At 36.4% G+C, this 19,527-nt stretch overlaps 1 protein-coding gene and 1 pseudogene across 6 annotated transcripts in view; one reads left to right on the top strand and one right to left on the bottom strand.

Annotated features, from left to right (window-relative positions):
• Window positions 1-19,527, bottom strand: part of FUT8 (fucosyltransferase 8) — a 303,528-nt gene that overhangs the window by 87,596 nt on the left and 196,405 nt on the right. For all 6 annotated transcript variants that reach the window (XM_032344518.1, XM_032344519.1, XM_032344516.1 and 3 more), the window contains 3 exons: window positions 5,999-6,114; window positions 5,725-5,887; window positions 1,500-1,614 (listed from right to left, as the gene is read on the bottom strand). In XM_032344518.1, the coding sequence (XP_032200409.1) occupies window positions 1,500-1,614; window positions 5,725-5,887; window positions 5,999-6,114 (394 nt within the window). The remainder of the gene's footprint in view (window positions 1-1,499; window positions 1,615-5,724; window positions 5,888-5,998; window positions 6,115-19,527) is intronic.
• LOC116591535 lies at window positions 16,019-16,314 on the top strand (annotated as a pseudogene).

Here is a 19,527-nt window from a genome sequence, read left to right as displayed (position 1 = left end):
TACTCTCTTCCAATACTAATCCAGTGCAGCCAAAATAATACTTACAGATTAACAGCAGCATCCTCATCATGCCGCTCTTAGATGTAAAAATCTTTCAAAAGCAGGTTGTGACTCCAAAATGGAAAAAAGCTTAGGGCATATTAAGCAAAAAAACAAAATTTAAAAAGTAAATTAATTTTAACAAATATGTAAGATTGGGTATGCATATTAAAAAGAGCTAGAAGAAAACCCAAAAAGTGAAGAGAATAGATTTAAAAGGGCCTGGGACTTGTGGCTGTATTTTGTTATAATGATGCTTATGAAACAAAATCTTTTAGCAACCACTTGCTGCTTATGCACCAAAAACCTTAACCTGCACCCAAGGACCTCTGCAACCTGGCTCCCAAAACTACCTTTTCTAGCTTATTTTATACTACCTGTTATACTACGCAAACCAAAACTCCAGACAAGTTAAAATACCCCATTATTCAATGGGTTTCTGTCCTGTTCTTTCCCAACTATGGACCATTATTCATACTAATGAGGGAGCAGAAGGCTGGCTGAGGACAAAGCAAAAGCTGGCACCTTGCACCCCCTCTCCATCCGCTCCCCCTCAGTAATATGTGTAGCATTCCTCAGGCACCCCTAACTGCCATAAACCAATAGTTAACCTGCGGAGATCACAATCCTGCAAGACAGGAGTGTCCCTTGGCTTACAAATATCCTAAATCTTACTAACAAAGACGATTGATATCAGGACTGTGACATCCCACCAAAAAGTCTCCCAACTATCTTGATGTTAATGGCTGGCCTAAAGACAACATTGATCAAGCTGCAAGGGCTCTAGTAACCAGGCAGGCAGGCGCCTTGTAGGCCCTCTTAACATATGAAAACTCCATTGAAACCTCCCTTCCCCTCACCTTCCCCCAAAGGCAAGGTACATAACCTGCCATCTCTCACAACCCTGGGCAGCAGCTCTTCCTCCCCACCAGTCCTGTCCCCGTGCTTTAATAAACCACCATTTTGCACCAAAGATGTCTCAAGAATTCTTTCTTGGTCATCGGCTCCGGACCTAAGCCCACCGAACCTCACCTAGGTTCTAGAACTTCACCAATACCACATGCTCCAGTTAGTACACTCCTTTCAATTTCTATGTGTCTAAATCCTACCCAATTGTCCTTTTCAGCTCAATTCAAATACCTTTTCCACAAAGCTATCTCTGACATCTTCCATTTCATCTGTATGTCTCACATAAAATGTACCACTACCTACTTTGCATTGTGGGGTGTGTGTGTGTGTGTGTGTGTGTGTGTGTGTGTGTGTGTGAGATGTAGCTCCTTTAAGGCAGTGGCTTTGTTTTAGCCATCTTTGTATTGCACTGAAGACATAACATAGGATCTTTCTGAATAAATACGTAAAATGAGTAAATACTTAAGGAAAATAAAAATGGCCAGAAAGACGAAAACCAACAGCAACTCTTAGTCTTATTATGATTTTATTTCTTTACCTAATTTTCTCACCTGAAGATATGTTATTCTCCGCTGGACCAGCTCTGTCAGATCTTTGGCCTCTTTTTCCCGCCAATCACCAGCTCCATCTGTTTGACTGAGGTAGTATAGATCCGTCATTATAGACCTATAAAACAAACATTTGGAAATCTAACTTATTTGTACTTCATTATAGGATTACACAAAATTATAAGACGAGAATCAAATTCTTCATGAAGATTGATGTTCACACTGATACTGGTTCTCATCCTTCATTTTCCTTCTTTTTTTTTGGTTCTTTTAATTTTTTAAATAATTTCTATCCATGTTCTCAGTTTGATGAAACATTTTCATCATAGCTTCCTTTACATCTTAAAGTATGTTTGGCTTTTGTTCTTAAAACATATTTATAAAGGCAAATTTGACGTCATTGTTACATTTTATATCTATCTCGCAGATTTTTCTCTTTTCTTTTTCTTTGCTTTTATTTTCTTTTTTTTGAAATTCAACAATTAGTCTGTAATATTCAAGACTCATTCCTACAGTAAATTTTCACTGTTGACAGAAACATATTGTTTTCCCCCAGGCCAGTCAGCTGTACTTATTTTCCAACAAAGAGCACTATAGACTTCAGGGGAAGTAGAAACTCATAGCAAAGAAACAGGTAAAGTACCATAAGGGAGAGAAATAAGTTGGTGCCAGTACTTGGATACTACATTTTTGTTCTGTCATTTCTTTGCCCCTCCTAAATTATCTCTTCATACATAAACACTATGTTGGAATAAAAGATGAGAGGAAAATTCTGACGTAACTGTTAAACAATGGCCCAAAGCAAAGTTCAGCAAACATTTTTCCATAAAGGGCCAGAGAGTAAATGTTTCAGGATCTGTGGGCCTCTTTTGCTGCTGTCGCAGGAAAGCTGCCATAGACAATAAGTAAATGAATGCATGTGCCTATTTTCTAATAAAACTTTATTCACAAATATGGACTATGCCACAAAGTTGGATCTTTGGGAGATGCTTAGGTCATGAGGGTAGAACGCTTATGAATGGGATTAGTGCTCTTATAAAAGACCCCACAGAACTCCCTAGCCCCTTCTACCGTGTAAGGACACAGTGAGAAGGCGCTGTCCATGATAAAGAAAGTGGGTTCTCACCAGACACCAAATCTGGACTTGATCTTGGACTTTCCTGGCTCCATAACTGTGAGAAATGTTTCTGTTGTTTACAAGCTATGCCATCTTAGGTATTTTGTCATAGCAGCCTGAACAGACTAGACATTACTATTTACACTACAATGCCTCAGAGCTGTTTCAGAGCTTTTACCTTGTGTATGAAGAGTATCTACATCCCAGTTTAAAATAATTCTCAATCACGTCACATCTCAAAGAACTTAAGGTCTTCCTTCATTCCTTTTTGCGTATATGTGTGTGTGTGTGTGCATGAAATAAAAAACAAAGAACAGCTTTGAAGGTTCATAAAACTTTTCAAGAATGAAAATATCAACTCCTTAACCATTCAAAGACTAGTGGCATCTACCCTATAAATTAAGTGAAAACACAAGCTATTGTGCTATAATAGCTATGATCAGCAATTCTGATCAAATAAATCTATAAGCTATTAACCTACTAATCTTCCCTATAACCAGATATTTCAGCCCTTATCTGCGTCGAAGTCCTTTCCTTTGCTACACAATCCCCTATACACAGCATCAGTCAATTAGCACAATTAGCTGTAAGTATTTATCATTTATCCCATTTATCATTTATCATTTATCATTTATTCCCATTTATCATTGGGAAACACTTCATGTCAGTCTTACCAAAGCTGCTTTATATATATTACTGATAATGAGATGATGCAGACCAAGCCCAAGCAATGAGATTGCTGCTTCACTAGATGATTTCTTAATAATTTCAGCGAACTGAATTGAGGAAGAGTCCCTCAGCCCTGTAAGCCCTCCTTCTCCTTCAGTTTGAAGATTAATAATTGCTATAATCTAAAATCAGAAAGAAGTAGCTCCAGGAACTATTTCATAAACACTGGTGTCTGGCAATATATAAGAAATGCAAAAAGAACCAAAGCAGCAGTGATTAGGTTAAGTATGTCTCTGGGCAACTTAAGATGATGCCAAGGCAGAATTTTCCATGCTATCCCCAGAGGTTGAGGGAAAGATATGTATAGTAAGAAAGCCAAGCACTGAACCTACACTACCTACACTACTACACATATAATAAAAACACTATGACAAAAATAATCACTCTTAACTTAATCTCCTTCTCACTATTTCAAAGAGGCCACAATCAACTCATGCTCAATGATGTCAAAAGCAGCAGGTAAATTTGACTGTATTACTATGAAGTGTGGTAATATGCAATTGCTAGAATGAAATCATCACTTGAAAATCTAGTAGTATCTAATAGTATCTTATAAATTAAAGAGACACTCAACATATGACTCACAAAGCCTGCTCTAGATATTTAATCCAAAAGCAATGAAAACATGTTTCTGCAAAAACATGCATGTTAATGTTTGTAGTGGCTTTACACATAATCACCAGAAACAAGTAAACAACCCATATGTCCTTCAAATGGTGAATGGATAAACTATCGGTGGTATATCTATACAGTGGGATATTACTCAGCAATAAAAAGAATGAACTATGAATATACAAAACAACATGGGTGACTCTCAGAAACATAAGCCGAGTGAAAGAAACCACACTCAAAAGCTACATAACATAATGATTGCATTTACACAAAGTTCTAGAAAAGGCGAAATTATAGGTACAGGAAACAGCTCTAATGACTGACAAGGACTGGGGTTGAGAAGGTGACTTTTTTGTTTTTAGTGAAATATTATTATTATTTAACTGATACTAAAAGGTAGTATCAGGAATCATAACATATTTAAAATAAAATTCAATTTACCAAAAATTTAACATTCATTTAATTCAACTTTGGGCCCAATACTTCTTACATTTGTACATATTTTTCCATTTCTACATAGTCACAAAATATATGCACAAAATAATTCTTTAAATAATAATTTTAATGAAAAGACCTGAAGATTAAATTTTCAAGTACTTTAATCATTCAAACTTTAAAATTAAACATTAAGAATTCAAAATTCTCCTTTAAATACCACACAGTCTAGCCAACTCAAATCCTCTTCAGATCTACATTTTCCTCAATAAGCAAAGCACAGAAGCATATACAGCTCCAATTAGCAGAATCATGATGCCCAGAATTGTAGAGAAGAAATAAGGAAGGAATTAGTCAGCACTTGGTCTAATGGTCTAAGTATGGCTAAAACTTTCAAAGGGACTGCTGAATACCTCTTGAAATTTATGCTTACTTCTGTAGATTAATGCTAAAATGATTCCAATAAATTGATGCATTTTATTTGTAATTTCACTTAAAACAGCAAAACAGTATTTCAAAATCCATACAGTATTGCTAATGATGTTAATATATATGAATCTTTTGGTTGTGGAGTCATTCTTTTCTTCTTCACAGTGGTAGGTTGTGTTAATACAACAATTTTGCTTTTACTGTTCACTAATGAGACAGTAATTGCCATCAGAATCCTACTGGGAATATAGACTTGTATATATAATAGGCCTAAGGACAGATTTCATTTTATTTATAATGATTCTCAGATACATTGTGTTCTGCATGAATACACCAGTACCAAAATGTTTTCTTTTCTATGGAAGATAAACTGCATATTTTGAGGAATGTGTAAACAGGAGAAGTAAATTTAACAGGAAATTTCAGATTCTTCTTTCTAGCAACTAAGTAGAAAAATAATTAAAAGATTGTAAACTTTTATCAAAAACCTGTTAACCTTTAATTAGAAATCCTAAAAAGGTGCTATTTTAAAGTTTTTAATGTTTGAATTAGAAACCTAACTGCCAGCCTCAGTATGAGCTCTAATGTACTGTAATGTAAAAACTACATACTCCAATTATTTATTGTGTATCAAGGAAATTCATAGGAAGATATTTTAATGTATTACTGGCTGACACTCTACCTTCAGAGTTTACTTAGGGTTTACATAAAGATTTCTAGAAATACATTTTAAATCTTTTCCAGTGATATGTTTTAGTCAATGAAGTACATTTGGGAATTACTGTCCTTGAAACCTCAGGTACTCTTCTCCTAACTATGGTAGAGAAATTAACAAAAGTCCCAGTTTATATTCTTAGATTATAATCTTTATCAAAGCCCAAATTAAATGTAAAAAAAGAACAGCACCTTTCGTGATGTCCCAAATCTGACAGAAATTCATCTGCATGTCTTTGGAGTACACTTCCTTCTAAATTCTTTAATTTCTTCAATTCACTCTGTAGAAAAAACCAGAGCTCTTTAGCTCCATTTTCAATCCTCCTCCTTAGGATTTCATGATCTTTCCCCAGACCTGCAGTCAAAGAATAAATAGTATCAATATTCCCAACATTTTGATAAAGAAAATTTTTAATTGTGGTAATATCAATATATTAAAGAGGAAAAATCCCATATCATCACCTACCATTTCTAGTTTGCTTCTTATAATTTTCAATCTGTTCTTTGGCCTTCAAAAGCTGTTCTTCTAAAGCACGAATCCTTCCTGAAGCTGGCCCCTGATCAACGGGACCTTCTGGTATCCTGTAGTTAGAAAAAGAAAATGTAAATATTTAGCTTATAAATAATGCAACAAGATTAATGCTTACTTTGCTATAACATACTTATCAGTAATTCTAAAAGTCAGAAACCATAGATTAGAAGTACAAAATAAAATTTTCTCTCCAAAGGTGTAGGATAAGTCATAAATAATGGAATGATACTGAACAAAAACAGAAAAAAATAATCCAGCGCAGAGATCTATGATCTTCTAGGAATAAAGAAATCTTTAGAACTGTGTCCTCTTACTGATTTGTTCTATCACATTGATTGATTTGTAAATGTTGAACCACACTTGCATCCCAGGGATAAATCCCACCTGGTCATGGTAGATAATCTTTTTAATGTACTGTTGAATTCTCCTATTAGCTAGGATCTTGTTGAGAATCTTGGTATCCATACTCATCAGGGATATCTGAAATTCTCCTTTTTGATGGGTCTTTGCCTGGTTGGGGATCAGGGTAATGCTGGCTTCACAGAAAGAGTCTGAAAGTTTTCCTTCTCTTTCCATTTTTTGAAACAGCTTCAGGAGAATAGGTATTATTAAATATAGAAAGGGAAATCAGTTCCATTTATGACAGCACCAAGAACCATAAGATACCTGGGAATAAACCTAACCAAACAGGTATGGGATCTGTACTCAAGGAACTACAGAACACTCATGAAAGAAAGAAATTCATGAGAACACTCATGAAACAAAAAGATGGAAAAGTATTCTATGCTCATGGATCGGAAGAATAAACATTGTTAAAATGTCTATACTGCCTAAAGCAAGCTATACTTTCAAAGCCATCCCAATCAAAATTCCACCGATAGTTTTCAAAGAGCTGGAACAAACAATCCTAAAATTTGTATGAAACCAGAAGAGACCCCAAATTGCTAAGGAAATGTTGAAAAAGAAAAACAAAACTGGGGGCATCATGTAGCCTGATTTCAAGCTTTACTACAAAGCTGTGATCATCAAGATAGCATGGTACTTGCACAAAAACAGACACATTGACCAGTGGAACAGAGTAGAGAGCCCAGATATTGACCTGCAACTCTATGGTCAACTAATCTTTGACAAAGCAGAAAAAAATATACAGTGGAAAAAAGACAGTCTTCTTCAATAAATGGTGCTGGGAAAATTGGGACAGCTATGTATAGAAGGATGAAACTCGACCATTCTCTTACACCATACACAAAGATAAACTCAAAATGGATAAAAGATTTCAACGTGAGGCATCTATCAAAATCTTAGAGGAGAACACAGTAACCTCTTTGACATCGGCCACAGCAACTTCTTTCAAGATAAGTCTCCAAAGGCAAAGGAAACAAAAGCAAAAATGAACGTCTGGGGCATCATCAAGATCAAAAGCTTCTGCACAGCAAAGGAAACAGTCAGCAAAACAAAGAGGCAACCCACAGAATGGGAGAAGGTATTTGCAAATGACACTAGAGACAAAGGGCTGATATCCAAGATCTATAAAGAAGTCCTCAAATTCAACACACACAAAACAGATAATCATGTCAAAAAATGGGCAGAAGACATGAAAAGACACTTCTCCAATGAACACATACAAATGGCTAACAGACACATGAAAACATGTTCATCATCATTAGTCACAAGGGAGATTCAAATCAAAACCACATTGAGATACCACCTTATACCAGTTAGAATTGCCCAAATCAACAAGACAGGAACAACAAGTGTTGGAGAGGATATGGAGAAAAGGGAACCCTCTTAGACTACTGGTGGGAATGCAAGTTGGTGAAGCCACTTTGGAAAACAATGCAAAGATTCCTTAAGAGATTAAAAATAGAGCTACCCTATGACCCTGCAATTGCACTACTGGGTATTTACCCCAAAGATAAAGATATAGTGCAAAGAAGGGCCATCTGTATCCCAATGTTCATAGCAGCAATGGCCACAGTCACCAACCTGTAGAAAGAGCCAAGATGCCCTTCAACAGATGAATAGAAAAAGAAGATATGGTCCATGTATACAATGGAGTATTATGCCTCCCTCAGAAAGGATGAATTATACAACTTTCATATCAATATGGATGGGACTGGAGGAGATTATGCTGAGTGAAATAGGTCAAGCAGAGAGAGTCAATTATCATATGGTTTCAGTTACTTGTGGAGCATAAGGAATAACATGGAGGGCATTGGGAGAAGGAGAGGAGAAGTGAGTTGGGGGAAATTGGAGGGGGGGCCAAATCACAAGAGATTGTGGACTCTGAGAAACAAACTGAAGGGTTTAGAGGGGAGGAGGGTGGTGGGATCGGTGAGCCTGGTGGTGGGTATTATGGAGGACACACACTGCATTGAGCACTGGGTGTGGTACATAAATAATGAAGCTTGGAACACTGAAAAAAAAAATTAAAAAAAAAAAAAAAAGAACTGTGTCCTAAAAACTCTCATCATATTACTTAGAAAACCACCACCAGTAGCAAAGTGATCAGTTCTTCATTAGTGTCAAGAGCAGTAAAGGTGAAGGTAAGGCTGACAAAAAGGCTGAAGGGAAACAAGAAAGCATGTATCTGAACATGTGCCTGTGTTCAAATAGCAAATACAAATTACTTCTGAATTAATCACAATATCAGGCTATGTACATCGATGTTCTAATTCATGAACTTATGACCTTAGGTTACTAAATATTGGTTTTATAGAATAGTAGACAAGACTAGGAGATGAAGTATATTGGGGGGAAAAGCTGAAGATTAATGTCCTGTTTGTTTCTATCAGAAATAAAAAATATCAGTCAATAAAATAAAATGTTGGAACATAGCATAGGAACTCCAGGATCTCTTGTTTATATTATTAACCTATCTGTACAACTTCCAAACAAGACTTGTTTCTAACATGTTTTATTTTTATATGACTTTGGCAATATTCTGTACTCCATTTTGGCCATAAAAGACATCTACATCCCAATCCTGGAACCTATAAATGCTACCTTATATGGCAAAAGAAACTTTAAATATGTGATTAATTAGGTTAAGGATATTGAGATGAGGGAGATAGTCTTGGATTAGCCAGGTGGGCCCTAACTGTAATCACAAAGGTTCTTATAAGCGGGAGGCAGAGGGAAATTCTACTGCAGAAGAGACGATGGTGTGGCTATTAGCTTTAAAGATGGAGGATGGGGTCATGAGCAACACATACAAGGAATGCAACTTTAGAAACTGGAAAAAGCAAGAAAATAGATTCTCCCCTAGGGCTTCCTAGAGGAAATATGGCCCTGCTGACATTTTGGTTTGGGCTTAGTAAAACTCATTTCAGATTTCTGTCTCCCAAACTGTAAGAGAATAAATCACTATTGTTCTGAACCATAAAGATTGTGGTATTTGCTATAGCAGCAATAGAAAACTAACACACATACACATATCCATCTATCCATCCATCCTTCTGTATCTATACATTTGCATAATTATTGTGAAGATTAAACAATGGCTGAGTTTTCTTACAAAATCTATAAAAGTACTTAGCATAATTTTGGCAGTACACTATCAGGACTATTGTATCTGCGCTCAGTCATTTTAGAGATGAGCTGTAATTTCAAAATATCTGGGGTTATCCTTATCACAATCATTTTAAGGAAATAATTTTTATTTTTATTTACTTCATCTTTTTAAAAAGATTTTATTTGTTTATTTGTCAGAGAGAGAGAGGCAGAGGGAGAAGTAGGCTCCCCACTGAGCAGGGAGCCTGATGTAGGTCTTCATCTCAGAACCCTGGGATCATGACCTGAGCTGAAGGCAGACAATTAACCACCTGAGCCACCCAGGTGTCTCAAAGGAAACAATTTTTTAAATATACTTGGCAGCACCTAAATTCAGATGTCAATTCAGTCCTTTGATGCAAAGACTCCAATATAGATTTTTTATACCTTTTTGAACACTTTTTATATAGCAGAGGAAATCAAATTAACTATTACTTACCTATACTACTTCAGAATACCTGTTTAGTAAAGAAACTCTTGGTACAGCGCTACCAGAGTAAATGAGGTATTCTGTAATTGTATGCATTAACATTGAATAACAGCGTGAAAAATAACCATTCTCTAATCATGAGTATCCCAGGCTACCAAATTTGAATTACAAAGCCTTCATTTGTATACATACAAAGTGAATAATGATAAAATAAATAGAGTTGTTAGGTGCACAATTACCCCGTTTATAAGCTCAAATGTGCATACATTCATAAATGAGGCATTTCCTGGTATGTAGTTTTTAAAATTTGGCTCTTTATCTCTTTCTGAATTAAATGGCTGAATTCTAGGAAATAATTTGAAAACAGAATAAAACTACTACCTCTTGGGATTTATTCTGACAGCAATATGCCATAGGACAAGAATGTCCTTTTCCAGAACATATCTTAATGACAGAAAATTTCAGACAATACAAAGATAAGTCTAGGTTCTCCTTTTCATCTCATTTCTCCATATATTGATGGAGAAGTATTAGTGTAAAATAGGCAAGAAAAAGGAGCATAAAATCATTTCAGCAGATTTCCATTAAGTACTAAATCCAATCTAATTTTAATAAAACATACATGAACTAGTAATTTATATAACACTATAATATGCAATAATGTAATCCAACTGTGGATAAACTGTAGATAAAAGCAACGGAGAAGCCAATGTAAAAAAATTTACACAAAAAGGACTATTCTTTCCAAAACCCATTCAGAAAAGAGTCAGTCTACAAGGACATTATCTGAATATTTGGGATTTGAGGGGTTTTTTTGTTTGTTTGTTTGTTTGTTTCAAATCATACTTACTATGCAAAAGATAGAGAACATATTCTGGCCAAGATGAATTAACAAAGAGATTAAATTTACCATAAGGCCTGAAACAACTGAAAACCCAGACAAAATACATGACACAATGGTTTAATAAGACTGGAATCAGGAGACAGACACTAGAGAGATGGCAAAATAGGTGGTTCCCAACTTTAGTCCCCTTCAGGGAAAGGGCAACTAACAACTATCTATAGACAAGATATTTGTGAAGATCCCAATTGGCCCACAAAAACTGAGAAAAACCTCATTAGAATAAGGTAAGAGGAGCAGTTTCACTTTGACTGCATTGCTCCTCCTCCAAGACAGAGCAATGCTACACAAGGGGCTCCGCCGGTCCTACAGTTTCTCCAGTGAGAAAAGGAAGAATGCGAGGTGGACATCAAGCTTCCCTAGCATCCCTGATGTCTCCTGGGAGCTCCACTTAAGAAATGCCTCACAGAGGGCAGCCTGGGTGGCTCAGAGGGTTGAGCCTCTGCCTTCAGCTCAGGTCATGATCTCAGGGTCCTGGGACCAAGTCCCACATCGGGCGCTCTGCTAGCGGGGGGAGACTGCTTCCTCTTCTCTTCTCTCTCTCTCTCTCTCTGCTTGCCTCTCTGCCTACTTGTGATCTCTCTCTGTCAAATAAATAAAAACTTAAAAAAAAAAAAAAAAAAGAAATGCCTCATGGAGACTACTGGGAGAATCAGTCACAGATAGAAGCCACTTATAGCAACAAGTGTGCAGATCTTGGCCAACTGTATTCCTGTTAGTTGTGGGGCCTGAACAGATTCCTGATCCTGGATCCAATTATGTGCGGAGCTGAGTCAGTGCCTCCAACTGGCCAGGGAGCTTCAATGGCAGTTCTGCTTTGTTTGGGTACCCAGTCAAAGGGATACCTCAGTGAGGAGCCCCACCTACACAAGAAGGAAGTCAGCAGCCCTGATCAAATGCTGAGCATAGCCTCCAGCCCCACGGCAGGAAGCCTGCCCTAAGCTGCTAGGCCTATGCAGCACATCCTATCGCCCACTGTACTAGCGAAACAAGTCACTGGCCACACCTAACTGCTGGGCATAGTCTCCAGCCCCACCCAACAGGGAAGCCTGACCAAAGATACCAGGTAGCCCTGGGTAGCATACACATCCTTTGGCCTGCCTATGCAGTGAAGCAAGTCAGTATCCCGTCAAACTGCTAAGTAGAGACTCCACAGCTTCCAGCAGCTCCTGACTGGGAATCCTGGCCAGTGATTTCAGGCACCACAGAACCCATTCTACAGTTCCGTTCAGGTAGGGTGCCAACCCCAGTAGCAGCACCCCCTGCTGTCGAGCATAGCTTCCAGCCCTGCCTCACAGGCTTGCCCAGCCAGAGCCCCTGGTCAGTTCTGGAGCTCAACCTGACAGTTCTACCCAGCAGCACAGACAGCCTATAGTCCCATCCAGCTGCTGGGAATAGCTTGCAGACTCACCCAGACAGAATGCATAGCCAGTCACCCCACCTAATCACAATATAGCCTGTCTCTACCAGATCAGTGAGGCCAGAAGGTAACCCTGCCTGACCATGGAGCACAGCCTCCAGTCCCATCCAACTGTGGGGTACTGCTGGCAGTCCTTCCCAACTAGGAAGCCCAGCAAGAGGCACTAATAGCAAAGCACAGCCAGTAGCCTCCTCAATCGTAGAGCCTAGCCAGCAGCCTCACCCAGCTTGGGGTACAGCCTATAGCCCCATCTGATCAAGAAGCACAGCCTGAGTTCCCATCTGTTTGCAAAGCCCTGTGTATGGCCTTAATTGGATGTAGAGTCCCAGCCAGTGGCACCATCAAGCCACAGGGTGCAGATTGGAGACTCCAATCCACTAGAGGCAAATTTGGAGGTCAGCATGTGGCCTTGCCCAATCGCAGAATGCACCAGCAATACCACCCTGCCAGGAAACATAAACTGCAACCTCCAACCACGTGCGACTGCAAAGCCCAGCAAGTAGCTCTGCCTGGATACAGATACAAACCAGTGGTTATGCTTGAATGCAAAGTCCAGCCATCAGACCCACCTGACTACAAAACAGTGGCAGTTACCCTAACCAATGTCAGAGCACAGACATTGGCCCCACCCAACTAGAGACCCTCAGAGCAAGCACTGTTTGCCAGAAGCTGCTAGCCGCTGCCTACAGAACCCTCCCCTGAGCTCCATGGTGAAGATCTTTCTTTCCCTGCCAAAGCAAACCTACAGAGGCTGGAAAAGAAACTGCGGATTATGAAGAATCAAGTAAACATGACACCACCAAAACAAACTAATAAAGCTCTAAAAAATGAACCTTTAGAAATAAAGATCTAAAAAAAATAAAAAATTTTAAACAGGATCATTAACTATTTAAGAAAGAATTCAGAACAATCCTTTTAAAGGACTTTGGTAACTACTGGATAATACAGATAGGCAACTAAACAAAATTAGGAAAACAATATATGAACAAAAACAGGAGGTTCAACAATGAAAAAGAAACCATAAAAAAAAAAGAAAAGAAAAGCAATTCTAGAGCTGGAAAATACAATAACTAAACTGAAGAATTCAACAGAGAGCTTCAACAATAGATCTGACCAAGTAGCAGAAAAAATTAGTGAATCTGAAGCAGGTCATTTGAAATTATTCAGTCAAAGGAACAAGAAGAAAAATTTTAGAAAGTGAAAAAGACTATGAATTATGGGATTCCATAAGAGGAACAATCTATAATTATTGGAGTCCCAGAAGGATAAGAGGAGAAAGGGGCAGAAAACTTATTTAAAGATATGAATTCCCAAATCTGGTGAGAGATGTGGACATCTAAGTTCATGCAGCCTGAAAGTCCCTGAAAAGTTTCAATCTCCCACCAAATCTTCTCTAAGGCACATTATAATAAAACTATCTAAAATCAAAGACAGAAAATTTTAAAAGCAGCAAGAGAAAAAAAAAAAATCTTACATACAAGGGAACCTCCATGAGGCTATCAGTGCTTTCTCAGGAGAAATCTTACACGTCAGAAGAGAGTGGGATAATATATTCAAAGTGCTGTAAGAAAAATACTACCAACCAAGAACACTTTATCTGACAAAGCTGTCCTTCAAAAATGAAGTAGAGATAAATAATTTCCAAGAGCACCAGAAGTTGAGGGAGGACATCACCACCAAAACAGCCTTATAAGAAATGCTTAAAGAAATTTCTTTAAGTTGAAATGAAAAGATACTATTTAGTAACATGAAAACATATAAAAAATACAAAACATACTAGTAAAGTATATAACCAAATTCAGAATACTACAGTACTGTAATATGGTAGTGTTTTAATCATTTCATTCTGGTATTAAAGTTAAAAGACAAACTATAATTACAATTATTTGTTAACCCCTATACAACATAAAAAGATATAATTGTGACATCAAAACATAAAATGTGCGGAGAGGGTAAAAGGGTAGAGGTTTATTTGAATGATCCAAGTTAGGATGTAACCAGCTTAAAATAGACTGTTATAAGTTATTTCATGTAACTCTCATGGTAACCACAAAACAAGAACCAACAGTAGATGCACAAAAGATAAAGAGAACAGAAATCAAAGAATACTACCAAGTAAAATCATCAATTACAAAGGAAGATAGCAAGAGAGGAAGAAAGAGGGGGAAAAACTACAAAACATCCACAAAATAATATGATGACATTAGTGCTTACCCTACCAATAAGTACTTTAAATGGAGGGGGCGCCTGAGTGGCTCAGTTGTTAAGCATCCGCCTTCTGCTTAGGTCATGGTCCCACGATCCTGGGACTGAGTCCCACATCAGACTCCCATCAGGCTCTCTGCTCGGCTCCCTGCTCCTGCCTCTCACACTCCCCCTGCTTGTGTTCCCTCTCTCTCTCATTGTCTCTCTCCACCAAATAAATAAATAAATTTTTAAAAATTGTAAATGGATTAAATTCTCCCAAAAGGAACAGAGGCTGAATGGCTAAAAAAATAAGATCTAGGTATATAATGCTTGTAATAGTTACATCAGCTTTAAGAACACTTAAATAGGCTTCCAGTGAAAGGATGAAAAATGATTTTCCAAGAAAATGGTAACCAAAAGAGAGCAGGAGTAACTATTCTTATATCTGACAAAATAGACTTTAAGTCAAAAACTGTAACAAAAGACAAAATAAGTTCATTATAGAATGATAAAGACATCAGTCTTCAAAGAATATATATCAATTTTAAACATGTATGTACCTCACATTAGAGCACCTAAATATATTAACCAATTATTATCAGATCTGAAGGAAGAAACAGACAATAATAGCAGGTTCCACTACTATTGTGGGGATCCCACCTCCAACAATGGACTGATCATCCAAACATAAAATTAATAAGGAAATACTGGATTTGAACTATACTTTAGACAAAAATGACTTCGTAGACACATACAGAACATTCCAACCAACAGCAGCAGAATACACATTCAAGTAGATATGGAAGATTCTCCAGGACAGATCATATATTTTAGGTCACAAGAAATGTCTTAGCAAATTTAGAAGACTATAATCAGACCAAGTCTCTTTTTTTGACCAAATGGTATGGAACCAGAACTAGGTAACAGGAGAAAAAAATGGAAAATCCACAAATATGTAGAAATTTAAAAAAACCAAAAACACACTCCTGAGCAAAAAATGGGCCAAAGAAAAAAATCAAAAAGGAAATAAAAAAAATATCTTGAAACAAATGAAAATGGGAAACCAACATACGAAAACATAGAGGATACAGAAAAGCAGATCTAAGACAGAAGTTGACAGTGATAAATACTTATATTAAGAAATGAGACATTCGAATAAACAACCTAAATTTATATTTTAAGGAAATGGATAAAGAACACACTAATTCCAAATAAGCAGAAGGAAGGAAATAAAAATATGAGCAAAAAGAAAATGAAATGGATTAGAGGAAAATAATAAGACAGCTTAATGAAACTAAAAGTTGGTTTTTTGAAAAGATAAACAAAACTGGTAAACCTTTAGCTAGATTTACCAAGAAAAAAAAAGACAAAAAAAAAATTAGAGGTTTTTTAGGACTCTTTGCAAGGGGACTTAGCACGAAGTTGTAGCAAACCAATAGCTGTTTCCATTTTGTCTTCCGCTTCATGATATTTCCCACATGCTCTAAAATGTCTCTAAGTTGTCTCCAATTTCAAAGCACTCAGCAAACAATGGCAAGATAGAGCTACCAGAAAGGGACACTTGATTTCCACACCAAATGTGGCAATGCTGTATTAGCTAGTAGAGCCACTTTCTGTGTTGCCAAACAGGCATATACAGCAACACAAATTGGAATAGAATGGAACCTGTCTCCTGTTGGCACATTCAACCCAAAGGAATGGAGAGATCAGTAATCACCCCAGCTGGTATAATATGGAATTGCTTTAAAATCAACTCATAATTGATGACAAGTAAAAGTACTGTGGACCAATTAAAATACGGCATGACTGAAGAAATAAACTACATCTGAAACCTTAAAAACAATCAGAGATGAAAGAGAAGACAGTACAACTGGTACCATAGAAATGCAAAGAATTTTAAGAGACTATTAGGAATAATTATATGCCAACGAATTGGACAACCTAGGAGAAATGAGTAAATTCCTAAAAACATACAATCTATCAAGAAATTAAAAAATCTGAAAAACAATCTGAGGGTTTTGCAGGGACAGGGAGTGGGAGGTTGGGGGAACCAGGAGCACTGGGTGTGGTGCATAAACAATGAATTCTGTTATGCTGAAAAGAAATCTAAAAAAAAAGAAAGAAAAAATCTGAATATACTAATAATGAGTAAGAAGATTGAGCAAGCAACCAAAAATCTCCCAAGAAAGAAAAGTTCAGTACCAAATGGCTTCAAGGCCAAATTCTAAAAAACATTGAAAAAAAAAAAAAAAAAGTTAATGCCAATCCTTTTCAAACTGTTCCAGAAAACTGAAGGGAACACTTCCAAATTCATTTTGCAAGGCCAGCATTACCCTGCTACCAGAGCCAGATAAGGATACTACAAGCCAATATCCCTGATGTATATAGATGAAAAAATTCTCAACAAAATACTAGCAAACCAAATTAAACAGCAAATTATGAGGATCATATACCATGATCAAGTGGAATTCATTTCTAGGATACAAGGATGGTTCAATAATGTGATTAAATCTGATACATCATATTAATAGAACAAGATATAATAATCATATGATTATCTCGATACTGAAGAAGTATTTGATAAATTCAACATTCTTTCATGTTAAGATGTCTCAATCAAATGGGTATTAAAAGGAATGTACCTCTACATAAGAGGCCAAATATGACAAGCCTATAGCTAACATACCCAATGGTAAAATGTTGAAAGCTTCTCCTCTTAAGATCAGGAAAAACACAAGAGAGCCCACTCTCCCGACTCCTATTAAACATAGTACTGGAACTCACAGCCAGAACAATCAGGCAAGAAAAGGAAATAAAAAGCATCCAAATCAGAAAGGAAAGTAAAACTGTCTTTGTTTTACTTTACATGATATAACCTTGTATATAAAAAATGCTAAAGACGTCACCAAAAAAATTGTTAGAACTAATCAATAAATTCAGTAAAGCAGCAGGATACAAAAGAAACATAGAAAAATCAATTACATCTCTATACACTAATAATGAAATATCTGAAAAAGAAATTTTTAAAAGTCCATTCACAATAGCACCAAATAAATAAATAAATAAAATACTTAGGAATAAAAAGGGAGGTGAAAGATTTGTACACTGAAAACTATGACTTTGATGAAAGAAGATATAAATAGAAAAATATTCATGTTCTTAAAGCAGTAACATTGTAAGATATCCATACTACCCAAGCTATCTATAGATACAACACAATCCTTGCCATAATTCTAATGATATTTTTCATAGAAATAAAAAAAAGTCCTAAAATTTGCATGACAACAGAAAAGACACTGAATAGACAAAGCAATACTAAGAAAGAACAAAGTTGGAGGCATCACACTTCCTCATTTCAAACTCTATTACAAAGCTGTAGAACATAAAGCAGTATGGCATGATATTAAAAAAAAAAAAAAACAGATTTTTTTTTACAGACCAATGGAACAGAATCAAGAGCTCAGAAATAAGGTCTTGCACATGGAGTCAACTAATATTTAACAAGGAAGCCAGGAATACTCAAGGAGGAAAGGATCGTTCTCTTCAAGAAATGATGCTAGGAAAACTGGATAACCGTATGCAAAAGGATAAAACTGGACCCCCATCTTACCACTACTCACACACTTTAACTCAAAATGGATTAAAAACTTAAATGAAAGACCTGAAACCATAAAACTCTAGAAGAAAACATAGGGAAAAACTTGGCACTGGTCTTAGCAGTGATTTTTTTTTTTTTTCCTAATAGCAAAAGCATTAGCAACAAAAGCAAAACCAACAACTGGGACTACATCAGATTAAAAGGCTTTTGCACAGCAATCAAAATGATCAACAGAATGAAAAGGCAATCTATTGAATGGGAGGAAATATTTGGAGACCATGTATCTGATAAAGGGCTAATACCAAGCATCTATAAAATACTCATGTAACTCCGTAGCAAAAACTAAAATCTGAAAAAAAAAAAAAATCATCTGATTAAAAAAATAGTAAAGGGCCTGAATACACATTTTTCCAAAGTCAATATATAAATGGCTAACATTTGCAAAACTACATGCAAAATAATCAACATCACTAATCATCAGGAAAATGGAAATGAAACCACAATGAGATACCACCTCACACCTGTTGGAATGGTTGTCATCAAATAGACAAGAAATAACAAGTGCCAGTAAGGATGTGGAGAAAAAGAAACTTTTACATTGCTGGTAGGAATATAAATTGATTCAGTCTATATGGAAAACAGTATAGACATTCCTTACAAATTTAAAAATAGGACTACCATATGATCTAGTAATCCTACTGGGTCTATATCCAAAGAAAATAAAATCAGTATCTCTAAGAAATATCTGCATTTCCATGTTTAATGCATCATTATTTATAATACCCAAGGCATGGGAAAAACCTAGTTGTCTGCTGAAGGATGAATAGATAAAGAATATATGCTATAAATTGTGTGTGTGTGTGTGAGTATGTGTGTGTGTGTGTGTTGGCATTGAGTGTACACACACACACACACAGGTATATTACTCAGCCCTAACAAAGGTGGAAATCCTGCCATCTGCAACAATACACACAAACCTTGAGGGCATTATGCTAAATGAACTGTAAGTCAGACAGAAAAACACAAATGCTGTACAGTCTTATTTTTATGTGAAATAGAAAAATCAGAAACTCACAGAAATGGGGAGTAGACTATTATTGCCAAGGGCTGAGGGGTGGAGAAAATGGGGAGATACTGGTCAAAAGGTATAAACTTAATTTTCTAAGATGAATAAATTCTGGGGAATTTAATGTACAGCATAGTGACTATGGTTAACAATACTGTATTATATACTTGAAAATTTCAAAGACAGTAGACGTTCAATTATTCTCACTACAAAAAAAATGGTAATTATGTGTTGAGATGGTTGTGTTAACTAATCTTTTAGTAGTAATCATCTCATAATATAGATATGTATAAACCATGCTGTACAACC

This window comes from Mustela erminea, chromosome 5 (assembly GCF_009829155.1).
Source record: "Mustela erminea isolate mMusErm1 chromosome 5, mMusErm1.Pri, whole genome shotgun sequence".
NCBI classification, from domain to species: Eukaryota; Metazoa; Chordata; class Mammalia; order Carnivora; family Mustelidae; genus Mustela; species Mustela erminea.
This window is presented reverse-complemented; position numbering and strand designations above follow the sequence as displayed.